Below are 25,033 nucleotides of genomic sequence, written 5' to 3' on the forward strand. Positions count from 1 at the left end.
TAACAGAAAACTCTGGATAATGTAAATAAGTGAATAAATCTGAAGAGGATAATTGTTTCCAGATAGGATGTCTGGAAAATTAAGTACTGCGGATTTGATCAAATGCCAGATAGAGAGCTGTAACCACAGCCGGCTTGTATAATGCCCTGGCGTATTCTACGGAAGAGGCTGGTAAACACATATTGCACTTATACATTCTCTACAAAACTCAGAGAACACCTCTCTCACAAATGTCTATGGCACACTCTCCTTATATTCATAATTTCTCATTCAACATTATGTGGGGCTCAGTATGACAACTGAGAGACCAGATCATTGACTGCCTGCCAGACAACACTCCATAGCTTTATTCATCGATAAGATTAAATAATATCATGGACTTTCAGGATAGAAAACAGCCCAGGAAATCTGGGACAGCCTGTAGCATAGTGGTTAAGGAACATGACTGGGACCTGCAAGGTCGGTGGTCTGATTCTCAGTGTACCCAAGATAAGATCTGCAGCTGTTGGGGCCCTTAACACCACACTGCACTTGGGGGGATTGTCTCCAGCATAGTCTAATCAATTGGATAAAGTTTTGATAAAAGCATCAACCAAATAACATGTCAGGTAATGGAACCTTTACATATAGGCTAGCCTAGATATTCCCTGTCAACTAATTTCAATAAATAAACTAATATTTGATGCAATTAAGTTTCCTTGCGGTCAACAATTGGCCAATTTATTCGAAATTGAAAGGTGTTGAATTCAATCATCATCTAATCTTTGGCCGATTTAATTATACTCAGTATTCAGCAAAACAAAAATATGTTATATCTTAGGAATACACCTTAATACACCGGTTAATACACTTAAGAGTTGCATAGTATAATAGAATGTGCTTTAACCCTCCTATTATGTTTGGGGTCAACTTGACCCCACTCAGTGATTGACATCTCTTAAAAACCAGTTAAACCTTTTTTATATTGATACTGTATGATTTTTCAAATTTTCTAATTTGGTTAAATACTAAAAATGCAACAAACAATGCAAAGTCCTCTACCAACTTGGCATACAAATGTTTTGTGCAGTGTTATTTTGACCCTCTGTAACTGTAGAGAATGTAAGAAAATATACAAACATTTTCTCAGATTACTTTGTGAATAATTCTGGCAGCACTTTCCCATGCAGGTACCCAACCTTCACTTACTGTTCCTTTGGCTCTTAAATGACACAGATTTTTCATATTTATGGATAAAAGGCTGGTAATTTGGCAGATATTACGAAAGCAACACAACCACGTGTCAATATTTTTCTATTACAAGACTCTTGTGTATATTTAAACTGTTGGGCTCAATTTGACCCCAAATGTAAAACCGGTCATAAAAACTCAACATAATAGGGGGGTTAAGTGATTCTGAGAAATGGAAGTAGAGCATATCTGGTCAACCAGGCCATCTCACCTGACCCCCCAATAACCTGAAGCCTTAGACAGAGTCTTTCAGACAATCTTTATCCTATTTATTTGGAAAGTGATGTAATGGCATTCATTAGCCCTCCATATGGTACGGATCCCCTTCTACGCAAGCCTGAGGCTCCTCCTGAGCTTCAAAGAGCCGTCCAGACTGTGGCAACTATTTAATCCTTCACATGTGTGTGACTGTACGCAACAGAAACATGTTTGGTAGACTCTTCAGTGTACCATACAAATACTATGGTACAGTCAAAAAAGGAGTTTTAAACTATAGAGGGTCAGAATACCTTTTCCTATTTGAAGGACACGTGGAATAATTCTCTGACTAATGTCAAACCAGAGAATTTGTCAAATCAATCATAATATACGCTTACTCACCATACGCACAATTTATTTTTTTGGTGTATTCTCCTATTTTCCTTAAAATGGATTTAATGTAACAAATGGTTTTTCAACTCTGAATGATTTGATTATGATAGATGACAATGGAGCTTGAAACAATTGATGGCTTAGTAGTCTGATAGAAAATTAAACCAACTGCACTGTCCATTTTCTAATTACATGGGGCCTATCGTGGCCACCCTCTCCTAAATTCCTAGAATTCTAGTCCGTAAACTGCCACCCACTGCTGACAAAATTATTTTCCCTGGTGCCATCATCCAAACCAGCCCAGTCTCATGGAATATAGTACGTACCTCTGAGCACTTTCTTGCAGAAGCATTGTGTTTTCAATGGTACACTGCTGCAGTTTTAAAGCAAAATGTCCGCTGGGGGTGGTAAAGAAGCTCAGATTTTAAGGAATGTAACATTTCAAGCATTTTTTAAATCCTCCGGGTCGACCCATTTTTATGCATCAGGCAGACTAGCATCATGTGGAGGCTGGGTGAATTTAACAACAGGACGTAAAATCAATGAAGACATTTTTGAAAAAAAGAAATAAAGATTTGAAAGTGAAATGACAGTACAGTCATATACTCTTCCCTCAGCTGGCCAGTCTGTGGCCCAGAAACTAAAACCAGAACATTTTCCACAAAATTCACAAACAAATCATCATAATGAAACACAGCCTCAACAAGACCATCTAAAGCACCTCTGTATGCCACTTCACCTTTTATATAGAGCCTTTCATGTAGAGCCAATATATATCTCAGCCAATTATACCTGCACACAGCACCCCATTAAAAGCCCCTTAACACAGGCAAAGCCCTTTAACACTAGTTTTTTTACAACCCAGAACCACAGGGCGTCAGGCTTGTCTAGTTCTACAGCATTGATTTCTGCACCCACAGCAACCCAATTTTATAAAGATTATCAAACCAAATATGGCAAAACTACTTTCTTGAAATAAGGGACAGGACTGAATCAATTTCAACAATCAAACTCTACAGCAATTATCACATCAGAAAAAGATCTGCAATCATAATATCAAGGAGAATAAGGTTGGTAATGTCCCACTAAAGGATTTATTCCTCCACAGTGTCAGAATTAGACACCACCCAGCACACTCATTTGACCAAACGCCAAAACCACAGTGATCCAAGTCCCTTTAGCATAATCATCATCACACCAAATGTCCCTTTCAGTACCAACATCAAACACAATAGCAACAAACATATCTTTCTCTTCTCCTACAATTCTGCTTTTATTGGCAACTCCAATACTAACTGTAAAAGTGTGGTACTTCCCGCTGCCTCTTGGCCAAGAAATGAATAGTAAACCCTGTCTACCAGACCCAGAGTCCACATGTAGCTCTGTTATTGTAAGCTAAAGATCTTACACAACAGATGTATTAATGAAAGCACTGAAGCAAAAAGAATAACACTCAAACATGCATTAGTGATATTTGCTGAAAGTGCTTTGATGGCTTTTCACCACTGCCTTCAGTATTCTGAAATGGTTGTCGGGGAAGCCTGCTTCTGGCTGCCATTTCTGCCCTGTATTGCAGCAACGCCCAACCTCATCTGAAAAAGGCTGGTTTGGGTGCAGCGTAGTTAATTAGTTGAATCAGGTGACATAGGGCTGTGTTAAACAAAAACCTGCACACACACATTTCTAATAAGCTTGGGCACCCCTGCTCTGGTTCCTCAATCTGTAAAACACGGATACAACAAGGGGTCCAATTTGACAGGAAGTCAGGGAGTCCGAGAATGAGAGAGTGAGTGAAAGCAGTGTTTATCGGGCTGATTTCTTTCTCTAAAGTAAAAAAGTTTCATATTGCTCGCTAATTGTACTGTTTACAGAGACACAGTAAGGCATCAGTCAGCAAATAATAATATGCACATATTCTTAACATTTGAAATATTATTTTGTTAGATAACTTGTCAAAAGAGTAAAAAAAAGAGTTAGATAACAGAGTAAAAATATAAAATACAAATAGTTTTTAGTGCATAAAAATAATTTAGATGTTGATACATTTCAGAAACCTTGAACAAAATCTAGCATATCTAATCATAAATGCTATATTATTTACGTATCATTAACATGATTTTGAAAACTATTTTTGTAGCAATAGATTATTTCCTGACTTGGCAAGTAATCAAAATAATGGTGGTTCTAATGTTTCAGCAATGACACTTTCAGGCATATTATGCTGCCAGGGTTTGCAATCATAATAAAGTTATGTCACTGCCTAGAGGGAACCAGCATCATTTATACAAAACCTTGCCCAATCATTCAAGTTTTATTGTTTTTATTAAAGGAATACACCAACATTTTGTCTAAGTCTGGGTAAAAAGGTAAAAAAGGTATATTTCCCAAAATGTCGTATACCTTCAAAGAAGGATTCACCAAACAAGCAAAAATCCAATAAAGGGCAACCAATGGGATTTCAATGGGTGAATTATCTGTCTCACTGCTAGACTAGAATACAGTACATACCCTCTAACTATATCACTGTACCATGGTCAACATAAACTTGAGGCATGAAACAACAGCGCATCAGAGGTCAACGCATAGTGTCATCATATTATAATCTGCCCAACCAGAAAAAATACAACCCCTACCAATGAAATCAAGCAAATAATGAAAAGCATGATTCAGGTGACAGTGGATCAATAAAAGCTTCATATGTGTGAAACAGGAAGCTGCTTTAGACAGATGTACGAGGTGAAATTTCTCCTTATTTGGCATGCAGTAAGTCAGCTTAAACCAGTCTTACTTGTGGTCCACTTTTTCCTGCGTTCCCAGGGTCCCCCGTTTCCCCCTGTAATTAAACATGAAAAACACATTTGTACTTTTTCTTTCAACTCATGTCATGCATTCATACACACATTTTGTATAAATAAATGAGGCACATGCTTAATACAAGGTTTGCTCTCAATGCCAGTATCGATAATGACAGCCCCAACAAAATATAGGCACTGTCTTAAATATTTCCATACATTTATTACCTTGCCAACCACTCTATCTGGCAGGACCCATTAAAAAATAAACACAACTGACATTAATAAGAAAACATGCACAGTAATTTACTTAAGTAAAATGTAAACATGTATGCTGGAATGAAGAGAGCAGCTGCTTGTGATTGTACATACAGCATAAAGGGCAATCTTACTCAATAAACACCATGAGCAGCCACTCGGCTTTTGCTAAGTTCAAGTCAGGCGTATGATTCATTGCCTTGTTGAAGCAGTTTTTAGTGAACAATCATGCCATTTCTCCTCTCTATGAGAACATGGTAAGGGTCTGTTGTTCGGAGTCATTACTTTATGGACCATAAGTAGGGTGTGATAAGGTTATATTGCAACCTGGGCAATGTTTTGGAAACAATTTTTACATTACATGACATGAAATTTGGCAGACGCTCTTATCCAGAGCGACGTACTGTTGATTAGACTAAGCAGGAGACAATCCTCCCCAGGAGCAATGCAGGGTTAAGGGCCTTGCTCAAGGGCCCAATGGCAGTGCGGATCTTACTCGGGCTACACCGAACCACCGACCTTGCGGATCCCAGTCATTTACCTTAACCACTAAGCTACAAGGCTGCCTTTTTGTGTTATTAATAAAGTATATACAGTACCAGTCAAAAGTTTGGACACGCCTTGCCTCTTTCTGCTTTTTCCTATTAATGTTTTATTTCCTCTGTTTGTAATCAAACAATTCATACGTGGTCAAAGTGCAGATTCTCAGCTTTTATTAAAGGGTATTTTTGTACATATTGGTTTCACCATTTTATACATAGCTCCGCATTGCGGTGTTTGAGACAAATTAACATAATGTCAAATAAAATAGTCATGTTTTGTATTTGGTTGCATATTGTTTGCATGCCATGACTTCTTGAAGTCTGTGCCCTATCAACATCACCAGAATCTGGATATCATATGTTAAGGTTGTCGTACAAGTGATACAAAAATCTCTTTGCATTTGAATGGATCTCTATGGGAACTGGGGGGAGGGACTAGATTCAACTGTAAATTACGGCAAAACAGTATGGAACTGAATGGCTTTATGTCATCAAGGGTCTAAGGTATCAGATGAGCCTCAAACCATCCTGCTTCTGCCAGATATGCAGTAGATACTAGCAAGGACATTTATGCTGACTAATTTTCCTGTTGTCCTCAATGGAAGAATTATTCAGGAGAAACAACCCTTGAAGTATCTACTGTATATCTAGCAGCAGCACGGTTGTTTGAGGCTGGTTTGATACCTTGGCCCTTGATGACTTAATGCCGATAAGAGCGTGGATAAGAGCGTCTGCTGAATGCCATTAATGTAAAAGCCATTTAGCCAACAAATGTATTTCCTTTCATTGTTTCCAGTGAAGCTTTAATTACCTTACAAGATATGGAACTGAAGCCAGGATGTAATATAAGTCTAGCTATTGCTCACTTTAATAGAATTATATGTAATACATGTACTGCTGAGGGAAAGGTTGATCATACAGTACATAGTAATTCCTCCTTATTGATGTCAGAACCTCATCATGTTAACAGATACATGTCTATGTCATGATTCTCACTTCATAAAGCTGTACTGCAATGTCAGGGTGGCAATTTGCTGTTCCATGTAGCCATACAGTTTAACCATGCCATCACCCTGATTCATTTTTATGCCGAATACTACTTTTGTAGCCAATTCCGCAGACAAAGATACATTTTTGTATGGAGTACAACTCAATTTAGTCCAGACTAAACTTAATCTATGTCCATAAAACCGGCTATATATCCAATTCTTATCTGACCCTTGTTGATCCACAAATCAGAGTCTGAATGACACAGAAATTGGCATTACCCTCAGTCCTTCTGGCCCAGGCTCTCCGACGTAACCTTTCCTTCCTGGTCTTCCCTGTCGGAAAAAAACAACCATTCCCACATAACATATCAGTTCATAGATATAAAAAAACAAGGAACATAATACAGAAACAATCCATGTGCATATTATATGGGTATAAATAGCTGACTTTCAACAAGAAATAAAATGATTCCAACAGCTGTACACATCTTGCATGTTTTAACACAACACAGCTTTGTCTCCCAGGACAACAGAGAAACACCTGAGCCCTATCCACACACGATGAACACAGCTTTGATATGCACCTGGGCCATATACATACTGTACTGTACATAATTTGTTTGAAGATGTGCAGACAGTGAAATGAGGCCACTTACAGTTGGTCCGGGACTTCCAGGCGGACCAAGGGGTCCCTCATCACCCTGAAAACATACACAAACATGGCTCCACACAAGGCAGGGTACAGCATTCTGGGCATGGAGTGCAAGATCACATACTTCTGTAGTGCATCATGCGACTTTAAAGAGAACATGTTTCAATAATATAAATACAGCTGCTTTTCTCAGTTCGCTGTCTTGTCAGTTCAATGTTTCCCCTTGAACAGGCCTCCATGAATTCAGCTATGAGTCTAGAAGTGTAGCAAGCAAACATTTTTTAAATGCAATGTGGTAATATAACCCTAAGGAAACACTGGTCCCCACATTACCTTTGGTTGCACTTGATATAATTCTGCATATGCTCAAATCATGTCATGTCATTGGGTGCAGTCAGTCATGACTGACTGCACCCAATTTGATGAACAAGCAGCTCCCAGAGAAATGACTACAGTCCTGACTTTTATCTAAAGATTTCCTGACATAAAGTCAGCCTTTCTTCCAGTGGCCCACAGGAATGTTCCAGTCAGTGCACAGGTCTGTGCAAAGAGGTGCCAGGATCATGTAGCATTAGCACAATGGAAAGGTGTGTGTTTCCAAGGAAATCCATTCATCTTCACGCATGGCAAATACAGGTCATTCACTCTTGTTTTTACTAGTTTTCACTAATGCAGGAACTCTCCTCTATACAAAATATCTGCACTTTGTCTTTACATAGTGCGTGTGTTCATTACTGAAAGATAACCTTCATTATGCTCACTGACATGAATAACGATAAAGAGATGAATAATGTTGAGGATACCTCTATTCCTTTTGGCCCTGGTGGCCCCTGTGGCCCTCTGGAACCTTGAAGACCCTGAAACACCAAAACATAAACTGTTCTAGGCACAAAGATGCATTGCAGTATATACAACTACGACAAAATTAAATTGAATGAACAGCACAAATACAGTACATTCTTCCTCAATAAATGAAAGCATTGGAGTAGGTGCAGCATACACATATTGCTTAGTTCCTTGTGAAATCTGTATGTAGGTCAAACACCTTGAGAGACAACATGTTCAGAACTTTTGTGCAGTGCAGCACTAGTGAATGTGCAATGTGTTGCCTGGGTAAAATTACGATATTACGGTACCTTTGGACCTGGTGGGCCATTGGGACCTGGTGTACCGATATCTCCAGGGAAACCCTGAAAGGAATAACATTCCAAATGCGTCACAAACATGCTGTGTCCACTGGCAAGCCCCCTACTGACCTTATTCAGTCCAAACCTGTTCATAACACTTCCAAGCAAAACACTGGAGAAAGGTTGCATGTGTTCCATAGTCACTCTTTTATGGCTTATGTAGGGAACTCCGATAAATCAAGGATTCTAGGTCATAGCTACCTTATAGGAACCTGATGTGAGAATCATGCAGTGATGTGGTCTGTCAGAAACACCTGCCACAAGTGAATCTCTCACTCATACATTATAGGTAGGCAGCAGCCATGGAGGCATTTCAAGCTTTGAGCTGAAACATTATAATCATTTGAATCTCAGAGATTTATGCTCTTCTTATGTTCTTACTACGTAAATTTGTGTCAAACTCAATGACCTTTCATCTGACCAGTTACCAAATATCAGTGGAGAGGAATCATAAAAACAGACACGCATAGTCTGAATTTAATTTAAAAGGTCCCTGACCTAAATATCAGAGATTCTGAAATCCATGAACACAATCTTCATTATAATATGCTTGACTTCAAAAAAAAAAATTTTCTTCACCAATTTGGAAATGGTTGAAATCAGCACTCTGCCAGCCATACCCAAGCAAGAAGCATTGCTGCCAACAGGCTGAGATAGGCATGTGTCCAGCTGGTGAAAACTGGTTTCCTGTAAGAACCATTTGCATTTTTGGGAGGAAATAATGCTGTGGTAACAAAAGAAACATGTCTGACTTCATCCCATCCTACGCCAAGAAGGATCACTACACTGCAGCAGACCCAGAGTAATAATCAGCAAATGATAGAACCAAAACTCAAATCTGTAGCATTACGCTCAAGCCTGGGCGTATGAATGGCTTCTTTAGTGACTATGACAATTGGAAGTATGGGGCTCTCTTTTGCACTAGTTTCTGGAGCTTTGTTTCTCTGGAAAACAGGGGACCCAGTAAAACCCCAGTAAACGAACACAGGAAGCATACCAACGGATATCAATAAAGGAACCAGAATGTACTTATGGAATAACTCAATAAAAAAAAGTTGCATGTAGTAAAAATGGATCACCACTAGATGGCATCTCTTCATTAAAATCTTTGACGTGTGCAACTCACATTTTTTTAAAATCTCGCAGAGTTTTAATGAAAGAAACGCTGTATGTCAGAGAGAATTAAATCCAACAATGATCTTGGTCTTTTCAGACTAAAAATGACTTTTCAGTGTTCATTCTGTCCCATAGCTGGTGACTATATGAGGCAAAGGAAAAGTGCACCATTTGAAAGAGACATTCTGCTGGAAACTAACATACTCCAAACGTGACCACTTCTAACGTGTTCCTCATTACACAGCTGTAGGACACAACAAGAGGCGCTCTTCATTTATCCTTTTTAGTCCAGCTGCCAGCTGCACGCCCTCCTATCACACTGGTGGCTTCAAATGCACAGCATCTGAAGTGCACATGTACAACTTCATGCAAGAATTAGGCCAACAGACAAGATCAAAACCCACTTCAAGTATAGAATATAGGACAGCTGACTGTACAGAGCATGAACTTGTAGGAACTGGGCCAACAAGCTAAGCCCATTGATTACTGCTCATTTGAACTCAGAACATGTCCTCCATATTACATTCAACTAAAAATTGAGAGGAATGAATGTTACAGTCTCAGTTGTAATATTCACATGTAATACAGTATGATAATTTCAATGTATTTGACTCTGCTCAAATGTCCTTTAAGGATTCAAAATAACATCTGGCTGTCATCAGGTCTATGCAAGATTAACTTTGGAAAGCCATTGTGTTGTAGGGTGAGAACAGTGACCAAAGGCTCTGCCTCTCCCTTTCAGCTTGAACAGAAGGCAAAGCTGCGTTAGCTGTAAAAAAACCTCTCTCTTAGCAATACTGGACTGATATCGAGGGGTAACACCACCATAAAAACATGCATATAAATGTTGGTGATCCACAGAGCTTTGGTCCTTGGTGCCACTGATGGCATTGGAACAATACTCTACAGTAGTCAAGTGTCAATCACGCTACTGATCAGAGGAATCTCTGTAGCTTTTGTATTATAGACTTATAGACTGTATTATCAAAACCATGAGTGAGCAGCTATTTTAACAGATAGCTAGCTGTCAGCATGTTTCCGTACATTCTGAACCACAACAAAGATGAGATAATAAGCTACCAAATTGCAAGAGGGCAGCGTTTTACTTCGCTTTTCATATAGAGCACCCCCGGTAGATGCAATCAATCATAGACAGCATAATCATCCCAATAAGGGTTCTAAATGACCAATGGAAGCACTGTGTTTACAAAGAATATTAATCAACAATTTTCCAATTTCATAGAGCTTATGATTATATTTATAATAATATTACTACGGTTTTATAAACAGGAATTCAGTACTTTTAATGATAGTACATGGCCATTGGTAAGTGCCTCACTTTTAAAGCCTTCTTCTGGTAAGTAATGCATGGATAGCCCCACCCTCAGCTCAGCTAAACCTGTCAAAAGGATGGTTTTCTTACCTGCGGTCCTGGAGGGCCAGCAGGCCCCTGTGGTCCTATCTCACCCATTTTCCCCTTTCAAACAGGAAGAAATGGAGAAAAACAAATGTGTGATTAAAAACATCCCCAGCGAGCATGTGACACACCGCCAGCACAGATCAGCTCGAGGCTTTTCCGCACACAACTCAAATCATCTCACTCACAGCTGTGATTTCCAGAACATTGTTGACTGTTTACATTGACAGCTGCCAACTTAGTCAGAATGTAGTTTGTGGGTTGTTTGTTTCACAAATAGATAAAGTTGTGCAATCTTGATCTGATGGTAGTATTTGAAAGGCAGGTTAAAAACACCTGTTCAGTCAGGCACCGCACTAAGCTGCAGGCACTGAGAAATGGGTTTCCATTTCCTATCCCAGCATACATTGGGCGAAAGGCAGGAATACACCCTGGACAGGTCACCAGTCCATCGCAGGGCACACACACCATTCACTCACACACTCATACACTCATACCCATGGGCAATTTAGACTCTCCAATTAGCCTAACCTACATGTCTTTGGACTGTGGGAGGAAACCAGAGTACCCAGAGGAAACCCATGCAAACATGGGGAGAACTCCACACAGAGAGGCCCCGACCGACCGGGATTCGAACCCGGAACCTCCTTGCTGTGCTGCCTGCAGCTATACATGCTCCAACTATAACACCCCCACTAGGGCAGTTCTTTTTGGCCTCCGCACTGATACAAGTCAATCTTCGTCTCATGTCTTTGGAGGCTCTCTTAGGTACTTCTTAGCAAACTGTAACATAGGAATCGTATTTCTTACAGCTAAATAGTGGTTTGCATCTTGCAGTATAGCCTCTGTAGAGTTGTTTGTGAATTCTTCCGTGGAGTGTTACGGACGCATCCATGCCTGCTTTGTGAAGAGTGTTTCTGATCTATCGGACAGGTGTTTGGGGTTTTTTATTCATTATGGCGAGAATTTTTCTGCCATCAACTGTAGAGGTCTTTCTTCGCCTACCAGCCCCTTTGCAATTACTAACCTCACCAGTGTGGTCATACTTCTTAATGACGTTCCAAACTGTTCCTTTTAGTAAGCCTGCTCTTTGGCCTATATCTCTGACTGTTTTTTTCTTATTTGTCAGCCTCACAATTCCTTATTTGACTTTCACTGGCACAACTCTGGTACTTATGTTGACAAACACCAATCTCCAAAGGCAATCAAAATCTTAGCTTAGAATCAAGACTAGACACTGAAAGCTTTCTTATACCTGTAGTGAAGCTATTGAACACACCTGAATAATCAGAAATAGCTGAGAAGCCAACTGTTCAATTACTTTTGGTTCCCTCTGAGGCCATGACTACAGTATGTCTAAAAAGAGGGATGTTCCTACATAAATCAACCAACATGGATGTAAATACCCTCAAATTCAAGCTGCACTTTACAGTTAAAGCAGTTGGCACTTTAACTTAATATTCATTGTTTCCTTTTAAAAACCAATATGCTGGAGTACAGAAGCAAAAGAACAGAAATTGTACCAATGTACAATGTACTTAAGGACTGCACTGTACAGCCACTTGCATTTTATAGACTTAGGTTATAGCACTTTCCAGCTTTGCTCTCATTCACATTTCACTCTATCAATGAATGGGTTAAATATTATGCAGGTGTTAACAATGGACCATACTCCTGCTTACTAAGGCCACCCCATAAAGAAACATTTAAAAAATGTAAAACATGACAGCTGATACGTACAGGTGGTCCTGGTTTTCCTCGTATTCCTGGTGGTCCTGGCAAGCCCGCTGCTCCCTGGGGCAGACATAAGACACGATGACTCTTACCTCTCTCCCTCCCCACTGCACCTCACCTCCAGCAGCAGGTCACATGCGTTGCCTGTGCAAGGAGCCTGAGGGGTGTTTATGGCTTTGTTTAGTCTGCTTGTCAGGCCCCTGACAGTGTTGGACCTAGCTCCCTGTTTGTGTTCAGTTGGATTTGTCGTCAAATTGGTTCCTTACACTTGGAAGAAATATTTCTCAGTGGGATAGATATGGCACCATTCTACTCATTGCCTGAAAATCCTTCCAACCAAACTGCAATTATTCCTATTTTAATGGACTCACTGAAAAGACTGATGTTGTAGTATGTGTCCCTTGTTTGCACTCAGTGCTATGCTCTATTTCCAAATAAATGAATCATATTTAATGAAGTCATATTTTAGGTAAAGAAAAAGATCTGGATTCACATTAAGTCTTTCTAAGAAAATTACACTTACTAGGCAGACAAAGCTAATGGAATAAATGTTTCCCTGTTAGCAATCAATTTAAGGGTGTCTAATACATGTGCTCCTACCTTGTCACCTTGGTAACCATACTCTCCTGGCTCGCCCATTAATCCAGGTTGACCCTAAATTGCCAACATTGCACAGAGATATAATAGAGACAAAACACTGCTCTTCAGTCAAAACCGACAAGCACAACACTCAAAGTGAAGGAATGTCTCCTGTGAGCCACAGAAAGACAGTTGGCCCAGTATCACCCCAGCGATTTCCAATAAAATTGTAAGGTGTCAACAAGACCATCAATATGCATCAATAAGCATTTGAATGAATTCACACCCTCACTACTGGAATATTCTCTTGCTGTTTTTTAATATTGACAGAGTGTAGAGCTGAACAACATCCAATAGCATCTGGCAGACTAGACCACAGAGCTCAAGGCCCTAAACCATTTATCAAGTTCCTATCTCCATTCTTCAGCCCATCCCACTCATCCACAAATTGAGCTATTGGCATTCACTGCAATAATAGAAATATTTAGATCACCTTATCACCTTTCATTCCAGGCTGCCCTGAACCTCCAGTCAGGCCCTGCCACGAGAGAACAGGAGGTCTTTAGGTCTGGGAAATGGAAAAAGACTGAGCATAGGAGTGGAGGGGGTCATCAGTCACAGCTCAGCATACCTGAGGTCCCATTATGCCAGTCATTCCACGAGGTCCCTCAGGCCCAACGTCACCCTGTCAGGACAAACAGTACACAGTGGTAAGACACAGGTGGCACACACAGTCCGAGGGGCATTCCATCAGATCCAAAAAATCCCCACCACCACCAATAGACATATAAATTCTATTGTATTTGTATAGTGCATTTTACAGAAGACTGTCACAAAGACGCTTTACAGAGTAACAGAAGGACAAAAGGAAAAAGACAAACACCAGGCCAGAACCTGAAAATAGCAAGAATATTGGGGTGACCCTTGATGACCATCTCAGCCTAGCTCCACACATATCCACCACTGCCAGAACCTGCAGGCTCTTCCTCCACAACATACGCAGTATTGCAACTCCCTCCTGGCTGGTCTCACAGCATGTGCCATCAAGACCCTCCAGCTGGTCCAGAATGCTGCAGCCCGCCTGACCGCCAGTCAGCCCAGGTCGGGTCATGTCACCCCACTTTTCGTCACCCTCCATTGGCTACATATTGCTGCACGCATCCTCACGGTGCCTGTGCTGGCATTCCAGGCTGCGAATGGGACTGCCCTACTGTACATCCAGACTATAATTGATCCTTACACCCCAGCAAGACCACTCCAGTCTGTCAGCTCTGGTCACCTTGCGGTACCCTCATTCTGAGCACCAGGTGGTTGAGCTGTGTATTCACGCCTGTTCTCTGTTCTGGTTCCTCAGTGTTGGAATGACCTGCCTACCACTGTCAATGGCAGAATACGTCCCCAAATTTTGACACAGGCTGAAAACACACCTTTTCAGACTGTACCTTAGTCCTCCCCCCGATTTAACCCCCCTCTCCCCAATATCCCTCTTCTTTACCCTATATACCATCTTTATGTGATGATTTTCACTTGTTGACAAACGTATGCACTTCTAAGTCACTTTGGATAAAAAGAGTCTGCTAAATGACTAAAATGTAAATGAAAAATGCCAAAAATCTGGGAGAAAAAAAACTCCCCAATGGGAAGATAACAGTATTTCAGGGGGTACCTGGCTATAAAGGGGGAGTCCATCCTCCTCTGGCCAATGGAGTCTGCTTTTTTATTGTAGGAAAATGTTGAGCTTTCTTCCCCATCCAGTGAGACAATTTTTGCTATTTGACCACCGTGAAGTAAAAAATACAGATATAAGAATGAGGATTGCTAGGTAAGATTCTCACTGTTATAATCTCTGGCAATAAGAAAGGCAAGGTTTGTACAGACACTGGCAGGTGAAGACTAAAAGTGGGGCAGTTTAGCTGGGTTTAGTTGAAAGCTGTTCCACATTAAAGTTTTTGAAAGGGTTGTCACCAGCAGCAGCACGCCATAGACTAAAACCCTCTGTGAAGACCTTTTCTTCAAGGGATTGATTGGATCCAGGCAGCTCACCTTAACATAGCCAGAGGCAAGGGCCCCTGCTAAATCTCCACATGCAGGGGCTGGTGTTCCCACGGAAAAAAACTCAGACATTACTACTACCTTATGACATGGATTCTCTTGAGGTGAAACAACAAATAACCATTGCTTGTGTGTGGGCTATTGTAGCCTGTGCACAAATACCTACAGTATGTTATGGAATCTTGTCTAATTAATACAATAATTTATGAATAGTTGCTCAGTTTATAAATTCATAGCATCATCTTATAACCTCAATTTACAGTATGGTCAGTACTTAAGCAGGAGGCAGACTATGACAAAGACAATGACTACATTGGACACGTCTACCTCATACATCACATATTTATATTGCTCGCAGTAAAAATATACAATGCCATAGACAAAATGTGGCTTGAATGAAAGGGTCCATCTGGATTCAGTAAGCATGTTGTTTGATGGTGAGGCTCACAGGCTAATGGCACTGCAGGACAAAGACAAATCACACAAGTTCATAAAGTGCTTTCAGTTGAAGGAATATGAAACTCGACTGCCTGACCGACCAAGTGTAATAAGAACTTTGGTCCTCACAGAACAACAAAGTAAAAGGTAATCCACTGAAACAACATAGCACTCAGTCTTATCTATTTCAAAGGAAGCAATAACCCACCAATGGTAGTTTAACCTTCTACTGTAAGTCCCATAACTATGTGACAGCAACATTTTGAGGAGGGTTATAAAAATTCCTTCTGTAAACCTTATCCATATTAATAACAGCCTGATGGATACTGGGTTTATGCAGCACAAAAGATTTTCTGTTGTTGTTGAAAGTTGAAAATAAACCCTACATTTGCACATCATGACTAAACTATGCTGTCATAGTATATAGGTTAGAAATTTCAGAAATGTCATGGCCCATCTTCACAGAAGATAATTCAAACATGCCTGCCTTTCAGAGCATTCAGGATAATCAAAAAGGATCCCATAACACACATTACAATTATACGAGTTGGGGATTCCTTGGCGTTCTTGCCAAACTTGGGATCTGGATTAGATTTTTGCCATTAAAGTCATTATCTAGCTCTCTCCACCATAGCTGTTGTGTAGGGTGGAATCTTGTGCAAAGGAGCTACTGTGTTCGGTTGAGCCCAATGGAGGCTACATATTGATTGTGTCTCAGGTGAATCATGACCCTTTATTATAAGGTGTTTTGGATCATGAAATAAAAGGCACAAGATAAATTCCAGTATGTTACATCTAGATGTTATCTTAAAGAGGGACAAAGAACAATATTGAGAATACACTGGTCCTGTGAATAATCACAACTCTGTTTCTTCAAATTTTCCAAAAAGGCCATCAAAGCCCTCAATAATACGAGTCACATAGCAGAAAGCATTATGAGTGTGTATGACCATATTTACTATTCAGTTTACAGCTGCATACTGTAATATGATTTAAAGTCTCTATGACTAAGGCCCTAACAACATAAATATTATATTGGGTCATATATAACTTAACAAGTAATATATTACATCATGAGGTTTAAACATATACCTAATATAAATATGTAAGTAATAAATATTATATGAATGGGAGCTTGCATGTCTGTTCTCAGAGATACAGTATGACCAGTTTCTTGTATGGCACATAAAAATATCCACTTGGAATTTGAAATGCTCGCTTTGGGAGAACTAGAACTAAAATGAATAAGTACTTCACTGGGTTTCCCTTCACATCAATGGAACATATGCTTTTCATTGCATGTGGTTCGGCTCCACCATGGAATCTCTCATGAACAACAGAGCGTATTGGCCAAACCATTACAGTAAATGTAAAGAGACACAAAATTGACTTGCTTTCCTAAGGGAAGATGTAACCAATAACATTAAATGATTGAAAATTAATTTCCAGACAGTGCATTTTTTTGTGCTTTTATAACTGTTAATGGATAATATGCACAAGGAACAATAGATGAATGTCTTTATATTAATCCAAAATTCATATCTGGTGGCTATTGTAGCTTTCAGTTCTATGAACTGATGCCACCTGATTTTCCACAATCATCTTGTTACTGAAGCTGTACATTGTGACAGTAACCCACAATATTATAGACTGGTGAAGTGTGCTACCCACAAATATCTGTTGCTTTCAGAACAATAGTGGCAACTGCTGGAGACAGACTTCATATTTTCATGTGACTTCCTTGCAATTAGTTTACTGAAGAACAAATGGCATCAATTTGAGGACACAAATAGTCCATGTTCATTTCCATTATGTGGCTGTGTACAGACAAAGCTTCCGAACACTGGTTGAATTACTGCTGCTTCAGTAGTATTTAGATGGGGAAAAAACGCCAGAACACACAGAGACTGCTATGTTATGATCTTCACATGTGCTGTAAGTGTGTCTGTCACCAGTGCAGGTTTGCAGGGAAAATGACCCTTATGGTCTTGTTCATGGAGAGATTACTATAGCAAGGTATGGGTTATTGGGCTGTGTCACAAGTTGAAGGATAAGGAATCCACATGATTGTGCTGCAGAAAGAGGGCCTGAGGGCCGGTATAGACATTATGCTGTAAAATCCAGATATGCCATCTTAATCACCTTGTTAAGCTGGTCATAAGCTAGTCTAGCAGGGTATGAGCTGGTCAACCAGCTCTGAACTGGTAGGTGGTCAACCAGGTACAATACCAGCTGTTTCAAAACATAGCTTGAGTTGTTTTTTTCAGCAGAGTCTGTCTCTCTCCCTCTATATTCCAAGTCACAGTGCCAGGGAAGTCTTTCTGACTGGCTTATCTTCAGATCTCTGGTCTCATCTTTATAATGTCTGCCAAGCTTTTAAAGTGCATCAAATATCAGTAATCCATGCTTGGCAATTGCTTCCCACACAGTGCAATTCTCTTTATAGTCTCACACAAGAATAATGCATATATTTCACATTTCATGATGTATATCATTGAAACATCCTCAGTGCCAAACAAATATAATATTTCAACAGCATAAAGAGGAAAGTTAAGACTCAGAACAACTGTTCAAATAGAGTCCAGATCAGAATAGCCCTGGGGGTGGTGTCAGGTGTGATGTGTATGCATGCAGCCACACTCACCCTCAGCCCAGGAAATCCCCCACTGCCAGTTCCGCCAATCGGCCCCTGTGGAACACCAGGCAACACACTGAGCACAGACTGAGAGACATCTGGGCAAGCTTTGCCCTCACACATCATATTGCATGGTTCTTGGCCTTCTGATGCTCTTGACAAGCAATTTAATGGCTGTGATTTGGTTCCAGTAAAGAAGCTGGCACATTAGTTAATGTGACTCTATATATTGTGTCCTCTGGTTTACATATACAGTCAGTCCTTTTTCATTAGAAGTTGACAAACGTTATCTTACACACTTCCAGGTTTTTCTCATGTCAACTCAACTCGGGCCGGAGGTTAGTCAGAATGTTCTGGTAGTCATAGTACAGACAGAATGGTATTCAGGGCTTCATAATCTAGAGGAGCCAACTGCTTCCAAAGTCTTGAATCAGAATAATAGTCAGCCCAGGACTCAGCAGACACACTGATAATGAGAAAAGAGATAAGCCAAAAGAGAACATCCTAGCCTATGTTTCCTGTATTAGTCACAGAAAAAGAGAAGACTTACTTGGTCGCCATCTGGACCAGGAGGTCCCCTTTCACCAACACCACCAACAACACCCTGAATAGCAAAACAAAGTACATTATTACTGGTAATTGATATATGTAATGATCACTGGTACTCTGTGTTCAGCATTGGTAAGAGTGCTATGTTCTCGGCTTCAGCTGGTCCTTTTAGACCAAGATGAATGGACATTACGATTAGCTAACTAGGGGACCAGCCTGTAGTTATGCAACCATTGTTATGACATTATGATAGAACCGTGTTGGTCCATACATGTCACATTGTTGAGTCTGCCTGTTGTGTAATCTTATGAGGCACACATTTCTAGAGGCATGTGAATATCTTCTATCTAGCGTTCAGCATTGCCAAAGTTTCAACACAGAGAAAATGAAACACAGAACTCTGTGATGTTGGGCAAACTGCCCAGTTGGCACTGCAATGCAGCGTAGAATTGATCAGGTACCTTGTTGACGCTTGTTTGTTTTTTTAAGACTAGCACTTTCAAGATGCTCAGTACTAGAAGGTTCATAGTTTAAACAGTTTAAGCAAAACTTGCATGAGTACTGTACCAATCATGAACACCATATCCATACATATAACACACAAGGCTTGTGTTATGCCTTGTTGTACAGATGCCTTTTAACGTATTACAATAACATGTGGTGACATTACAGAAAAATATAACTTATTTAAAGAATGTTACACGTACACTTGCTGTAAGGCGTTGTGTAATATTGTGACCGGTATTTCCCGCCATTATAATGAGTGGAAATGATGGATGCCAAATGAAGAATTTTCCAAAAGTAAAGTGCTTTTCCTTGACAGTTGATTAATATGGTTTACCAGAGTGACACGTCCAACTTTTCGGTGGCAATTCCTTACCTGTCTTCCTTTAGGGCCTTTCTTTCCAGTGGGGCCAGGAATGCCCTGTGAACAAGAGGGAAAGGTGAAAGGTGAATTGAGGTGAAGTACCTGAAGTAAAGAGTTTTCTCTGTTTTTATGTAATGTGTTATGAAAAAACCCAACCACAGAACAACATTTACAATTACTGCTGCCAGTTTAAATTAAAAAGTTTTATGATTATGGATCATGACAGTAAAAGTAATTTGATGGGACTTTCTCCTTTTTAACGAAGTCAATTACCATTTGTTGGCATCATGTTCAATGTTTATTCATTTATACAATGTCAATATACCACCATATATTTTTACAGAACATACCAATATCAATATATTCTAAATCTAATAGAATCTTAGAGATAAGTAGGATGGGGGCAATGTTACATTAAATGATTGTAACATTGAAAGTCAAAAACACACATTTTAATTTGAATCTTTTACTAGAATGATTACTTGTGTTTCTACAACCTTATTTTTAAGACACTCATTCTCTGGTGTCTTAGAAATTCTATGTGATAATCTTCTTCTTTTTTTTAAACATCAAGGAAACCAATATTAGCAGACATCTAATTATAATTGGCCAAAATTATTGACTGCTTATATTTTTATCTTTGGTAAAAAACCATGGTATAAGCAGAATAATCCACTCCGAGGTGGTTAGTACATGGTTTTAACACTCTGCAGAGGCAACCCACCCCCGCACTGAGCGTTAAACCATGTCATGACTACCTCGGCGTGGATTATTCCTTACATGCTAAATAATACAATTCATGTGTGGTGATTGCAAAGCAACCAAAAGCTAATGTCCAAGAGAAACACAGGAAGGATAGACAAGGTGAACTGCGAGGTCAGAGCGAGTTAGGGATTATTCTTGCTTTGCCACGATGGAACCGTGAGGGGCGTTTGGGCGGGGAGCAGTGGCCTGCAGAGCACAGGCAGCTTCTGTGCTCAACTTAAACTGCTTCCGAAACAAAAACAATTGGTACTGCTTTTTAATGCATTTCTTGACACATTGATACCACTGCTGAAACAGCTCAAGCTATGTTTTGAAACAGAAAAGCTACCAGCACAAGCTGGTTGACCAGCTCATACCCAGCTAGACCAACTTTGTGACCAGTCTGGCCATGCTGGATGACCAGCTCATACCAAACTAGGCCAGCTTATTACCAGCTTGACCAGCTCATTTTTCAAGCTGGTATAGATACATTTCACAGCAGGGTATGCATTAAAACACATATTTTATATGAGAAGGCACTTCCCTGGAAACCTGCTCCTAACTACTTAATTTAAGACAGACACAACATAGCTAGAGAGGTAGATTGTTTTTTTGTCAATGAAAAATGTGACTCCTTTCAATGTAATGCATCCATCATGATAACAAAGATAATCTTTGTTATCATTACCTCTTTAAAGTACTGTACACTGGATATACACGGAAAATTGCATAAGGGTTGTCCCCCACAGGAAAATGCAGATGACAGAATACTGTATGGACATGCACCAGTATAATGTCTTGGTAAAGCAATTTTCAGAATCACAAGTAGAGACAGTGATAAGGACTTGGAGTGAAGTGACAAGTTGAGCTTTAAAATTGACAACAAATATTTCAAATTACCTCATGCTAAGTTGTTCCCATCTGAACTTTTTTCTGGAGCTCTCTCTTTAATGTAGTAGATAATGTTGGTTAAATGCACTAGTTTCGTCTCGATGAAAGCAGAGACTATTTGGAATACTGGAGAGAACAGAGCATGGAAACTACTGTTGCCTGTCGCCTGGGGAATTTCTGCTTTCCCTGTGCCATAAAAAGCAGCTCAATGGTTTATTATAGTGCTGTTAGAGGTCATAGCTGCCGTTTGCTAGGGTACAGTGAACTCCATTAGAATGTGAATGTATTTCTGGACTGGACTGACAGCACATCCTTTTAAAAAAAGCCTGCTCGGAAAGTAAGGCGAGGAATGAACTCAGCTTGGCAACACACATCTCTCCAGTTAGGATAGAGAATGTTTTAGGTAAAAAGAAGGAGCAGTGGTCATTTAAATGTGTACACAGGGACCAGACTGCTGTCCATCAAATGTTTCTTATACTGAGGCCTGAAGACAGAGTCATATGACTTACTCTTTCCCCGTCCAGGCCAGGTGGTCCTGCCACACCCGGAAGACCGATGAAGCCCTGAAACACAGACACAAATACAATATTATGTAAAAGAAACATTAAATATCTGTTCAACACTTTCTTACCTGGGTTATTTTCAGGTACGTTTCTTAGCAAAGTTTTATATTTACAAATTGTATTTCATCATACAATTTTACCATTTTAAATTGGGTAAACAAACATTCCCTTTTTGCACGGTGGAAAACTGAGCGCACTTCAAAACTATGAAAAATGTCTTGCACAGTTCTGTTTTGGACAATTCTGGGATACTTAAAAATTAAAAAATATTTAAAGCAGAATTCTGGCAGTATGCCAGTCCAATGGCGTACTACCGTATTCTGCATCAATTCCCTCAGGCAGCATGACTCTTTTTCTGAGAAAAAGACATAATATTGCTCTCATTTGTAAGATATGCCCAGGAGATAATATTTCATTCAGAGACTGATCCAATATGAGGCAATGTTTCTCTGGAATTTTCTACATTTTGCACTTTCTACATTTGCCTCTCTCTCTCTCTCTCTCTCTCTCTCACACTCTCCCTCTCTGTCTTTGTTTACTAACAAGTAGTTTACCATACATATGGATTTACTCACACTGATCATTCCAGTGGATTTTTACTTCCTGAATATTATCTGAGTCAATGTTCCCACTCATTGATTTATTAATCTGAAGACATACTGAAGAGTTTAATGCATTTTTATGTCATGAAGGATATTAAACCTGATATGTTTGAGAAGGGGTTTTATGTGCTTGTAGCCCATCCCTCAGATAGTGGAGCATGATGGCCACTGTTTTGCAGGCATTACTGCGCACAGCTCACAAAACAAGATATTGATACATTGACCTGGCACTCACTAAATGGTCTACATCAGTAGGTTAGGCATTACCTCGTGGATCATACAGAAGAGAAACTATTTTGTACACAATACACAAAGGTACCAGTAAGAGCCACTGATGAGGCTGTATTTGCAGAATGGCTGCTCTGATAATCTGAAAGGACAGCAGTCTGGAAGACAGCAGGTATCTGCTGTTTGGGTTTCTTGTTAACTGGAATCATATGTCCACTCACTGAAGTATGAAAAACGATATATGAGAAACAGCTAAATCATTTCTCTCTGATCTCTGCTTCCCCGCTCTCTCTCTCTCTACTGTATTCTATATTGCTTCTGAAGGAAAAGATGATCATAAAACTTATATGTAAAATGAAGCGATATGAACAGGAAGTAACAATGAACAATGAAGCAGTTCATTTTTACAGCAGAAATGTGATACAGTGAGTAATTTGACACATACACAGAGACAGAGAGCAAGGAAAGACCAGCCTGGTAAAAAAAAAAAAAAAAACTGAAAATCAGCTTACAACCTGGGTGTTTTCCTTAGTACCATGGCATAGGTTATTAGAATTAAAAAATGTAAGAGAATATCTGGGAATTGCACTAAGTAGCACCTGAGAAACATTGCCCTTCCCCTGAACACCCCCCCCCCCCCCACACACACACCCCACACACACTCCTCTCTTTTTTTAAAACCTTCTCCTCTCTCATTATTTTCTGTTCCCTGTTGTTAGCTCTGTTTTGCCCTTTCTCCCAATCATTCGCCTCTCACACCCTTTCTGGCCCACTTTGCCAACCTATCCCTCTATCCCTCTGTTTAGCTGAACTCTTTATATGTCCACCTAGTTTCCCTCAACTGCCTTTTCCAACAATTAGCCAGATAATGATATGCGTTGTCAAGGCCTTCTCGCCTGTCAGGCTGTGTTATGCAAAGAATCCAGCTGCTCTCAGGGCAGAGCTCTCTCTCTCCCTCTCTCTTTCTCTCTCTCTCCCTCTCTCTCTTTCTCTCTCTCTGTCTTTCTCTCTCCCTCTTTCTCTCTCTCATTCTCTCTCTTTTATTCTCATTCTCTCTCTCTCACTCTCTCTCAGTCTCTCTCTCTCTCGTTCTCTCCCCTCAGCCCGGGACCGAAACCCAAGCCACCGTGCCTTTTCCGGGACAGCGGAGCATTCCGGAGTGTGGAGCCTACGCTTTCTTAAGAACATAGACCCAGAACTGGCCCTCACACAACCCCAAGCCTGTCACTGTCTAATCCTTTCAGGAAATTAAATATTCACGTTTACAGGACAGGGAGAAGAGAGGACTTTAAGCCTGTTTTAAGCCTGTGTTTTCTTTACTTACTCGTACACCTTTAGGACCTGGGTTACCTTCTGGCCCAGCCAATCCCTGTAACAGAGATCTCTTCATGAGGACAGTGCGTTGTTATACAATATTCAGCACAATGTTAATGTAGGACAGTGCACATCATTTCACATTCAATCTCAAAATCATGCTAGGACCTAATAAGTTAATACGTTTAAGGCATTGCTTGTCAAGAGTTTCCATGGAAAATGCTAGTAAGGAAGAACGCATGTTGCACTTCTCCTTAAATACCCTGGCATTCAAGTCATTCAAATGTATTTATGCCTCTGTTCTTCCTTAGCTACACATTCTGAGTAGATGGGATGTTACATATGTGGGGTGCAGTAAAAGAGAGGGGTTCAGGATGCTGTACACTCAGGGAGACCCTGTGAGGGAAAGAGTCCGGAGCATAGTCACTGCACCTGCCTGCCAGGGTAACCTGCCGCCCCAGCCAGGCCCGGGAGTCCTGGGATGCCCTGCATGGGGACAGAGAAAAGGCACTGAAAGAGGAGAAGCCCTACACTCTGACCTGGGAATAAAAAAGGGCCTCGTCCACTTCCAGTCAATCTATGCTGGTACCATGGCACCACGAGCTGAAGAGAATCACTGAAAACATTCTCCTCTTCAGAACAATCAGACTGCAGCCCAGGTGGAAAGGTCCCGTATGATGCGTGACCAAAAGGCATATGTCACGTCCGCTTACCATTGTAGATATACAGTGACCGTTTATGTTTGGCCTCAGAGCAAATGTGGCAGCAAGTGCAGACGCAATCACAGTGCCGAATGGAAAAAGGTGTTTCATGCACCAAAGATTACGAGAAAACAGCTGATTAAGAGAAACAGCTGGTGGAGGAACACAAGTGGTGGTATATAAAAGAGATATAAAAGAGTACAAAATGAAAGTCAGAGTGCAGATTTTTCAGATTCATGTGTGTGGCCAGGAAGTTGCAGCATCCTACCTGTTCTCCTGGCAGGCCTGGTGGTCCAGGATACCCTTTGGAACCCTACAGGTAACAACAATCAGAAAGGATCAGTCAAGCAGAAAATCTAAT

The 25,033-nt window shown here is 40.3% G+C and overlaps 1 protein-coding gene across 1 annotated transcript in view; it reads right to left on the reverse strand.

Moving 5' to 3' along the window:
• Positions 1 to 25,033, reverse strand: part of LOC133125700 (collagen alpha-1(XXIV) chain) — a 94,030-nt gene that overhangs the window by 38,663 nt on the left and 30,334 nt on the right. Inside the window, exons 8-24 of the mRNA XM_061237221.1 lie at positions 24,941 to 24,985; positions 24,404 to 24,457; positions 23,982 to 24,026; positions 21,774 to 21,827; positions 19,642 to 19,686; positions 18,763 to 18,816; positions 18,222 to 18,266; positions 13,719 to 13,772; positions 13,581 to 13,625; positions 13,109 to 13,162; positions 12,515 to 12,568; positions 10,781 to 10,834; positions 8,191 to 8,244; positions 7,858 to 7,911; positions 7,059 to 7,103; positions 6,682 to 6,735; positions 4,610 to 4,654 (exon numbers count right to left, since the gene is read on the reverse strand). Coding sequence (XP_061093205.1) covers positions 4,610 to 4,654; positions 6,682 to 6,735; positions 7,059 to 7,103; positions 7,858 to 7,911; positions 8,191 to 8,244; positions 10,781 to 10,834; positions 12,515 to 12,568; positions 13,109 to 13,162; positions 13,581 to 13,625; positions 13,719 to 13,772; positions 18,222 to 18,266; positions 18,763 to 18,816; positions 19,642 to 19,686; positions 21,774 to 21,827; positions 23,982 to 24,026; positions 24,404 to 24,457; positions 24,941 to 24,985 — 855 coding nt within the window. The remainder of the gene's footprint in view (positions 1 to 4,609; positions 4,655 to 6,681; positions 6,736 to 7,058; positions 7,104 to 7,857; positions 7,912 to 8,190; positions 8,245 to 10,780; positions 10,835 to 12,514; positions 12,569 to 13,108; positions 13,163 to 13,580; positions 13,626 to 13,718; positions 13,773 to 18,221; positions 18,267 to 18,762; positions 18,817 to 19,641; positions 19,687 to 21,773; positions 21,828 to 23,981; positions 24,027 to 24,403; positions 24,458 to 24,940; positions 24,986 to 25,033) is intronic.

This window comes from Conger conger, chromosome 4 (assembly GCF_963514075.1).
Source record: "Conger conger chromosome 4, fConCon1.1, whole genome shotgun sequence".
NCBI classification, from domain to species: Eukaryota; Metazoa; Chordata; class Actinopteri; order Anguilliformes; family Congridae; genus Conger; species Conger conger.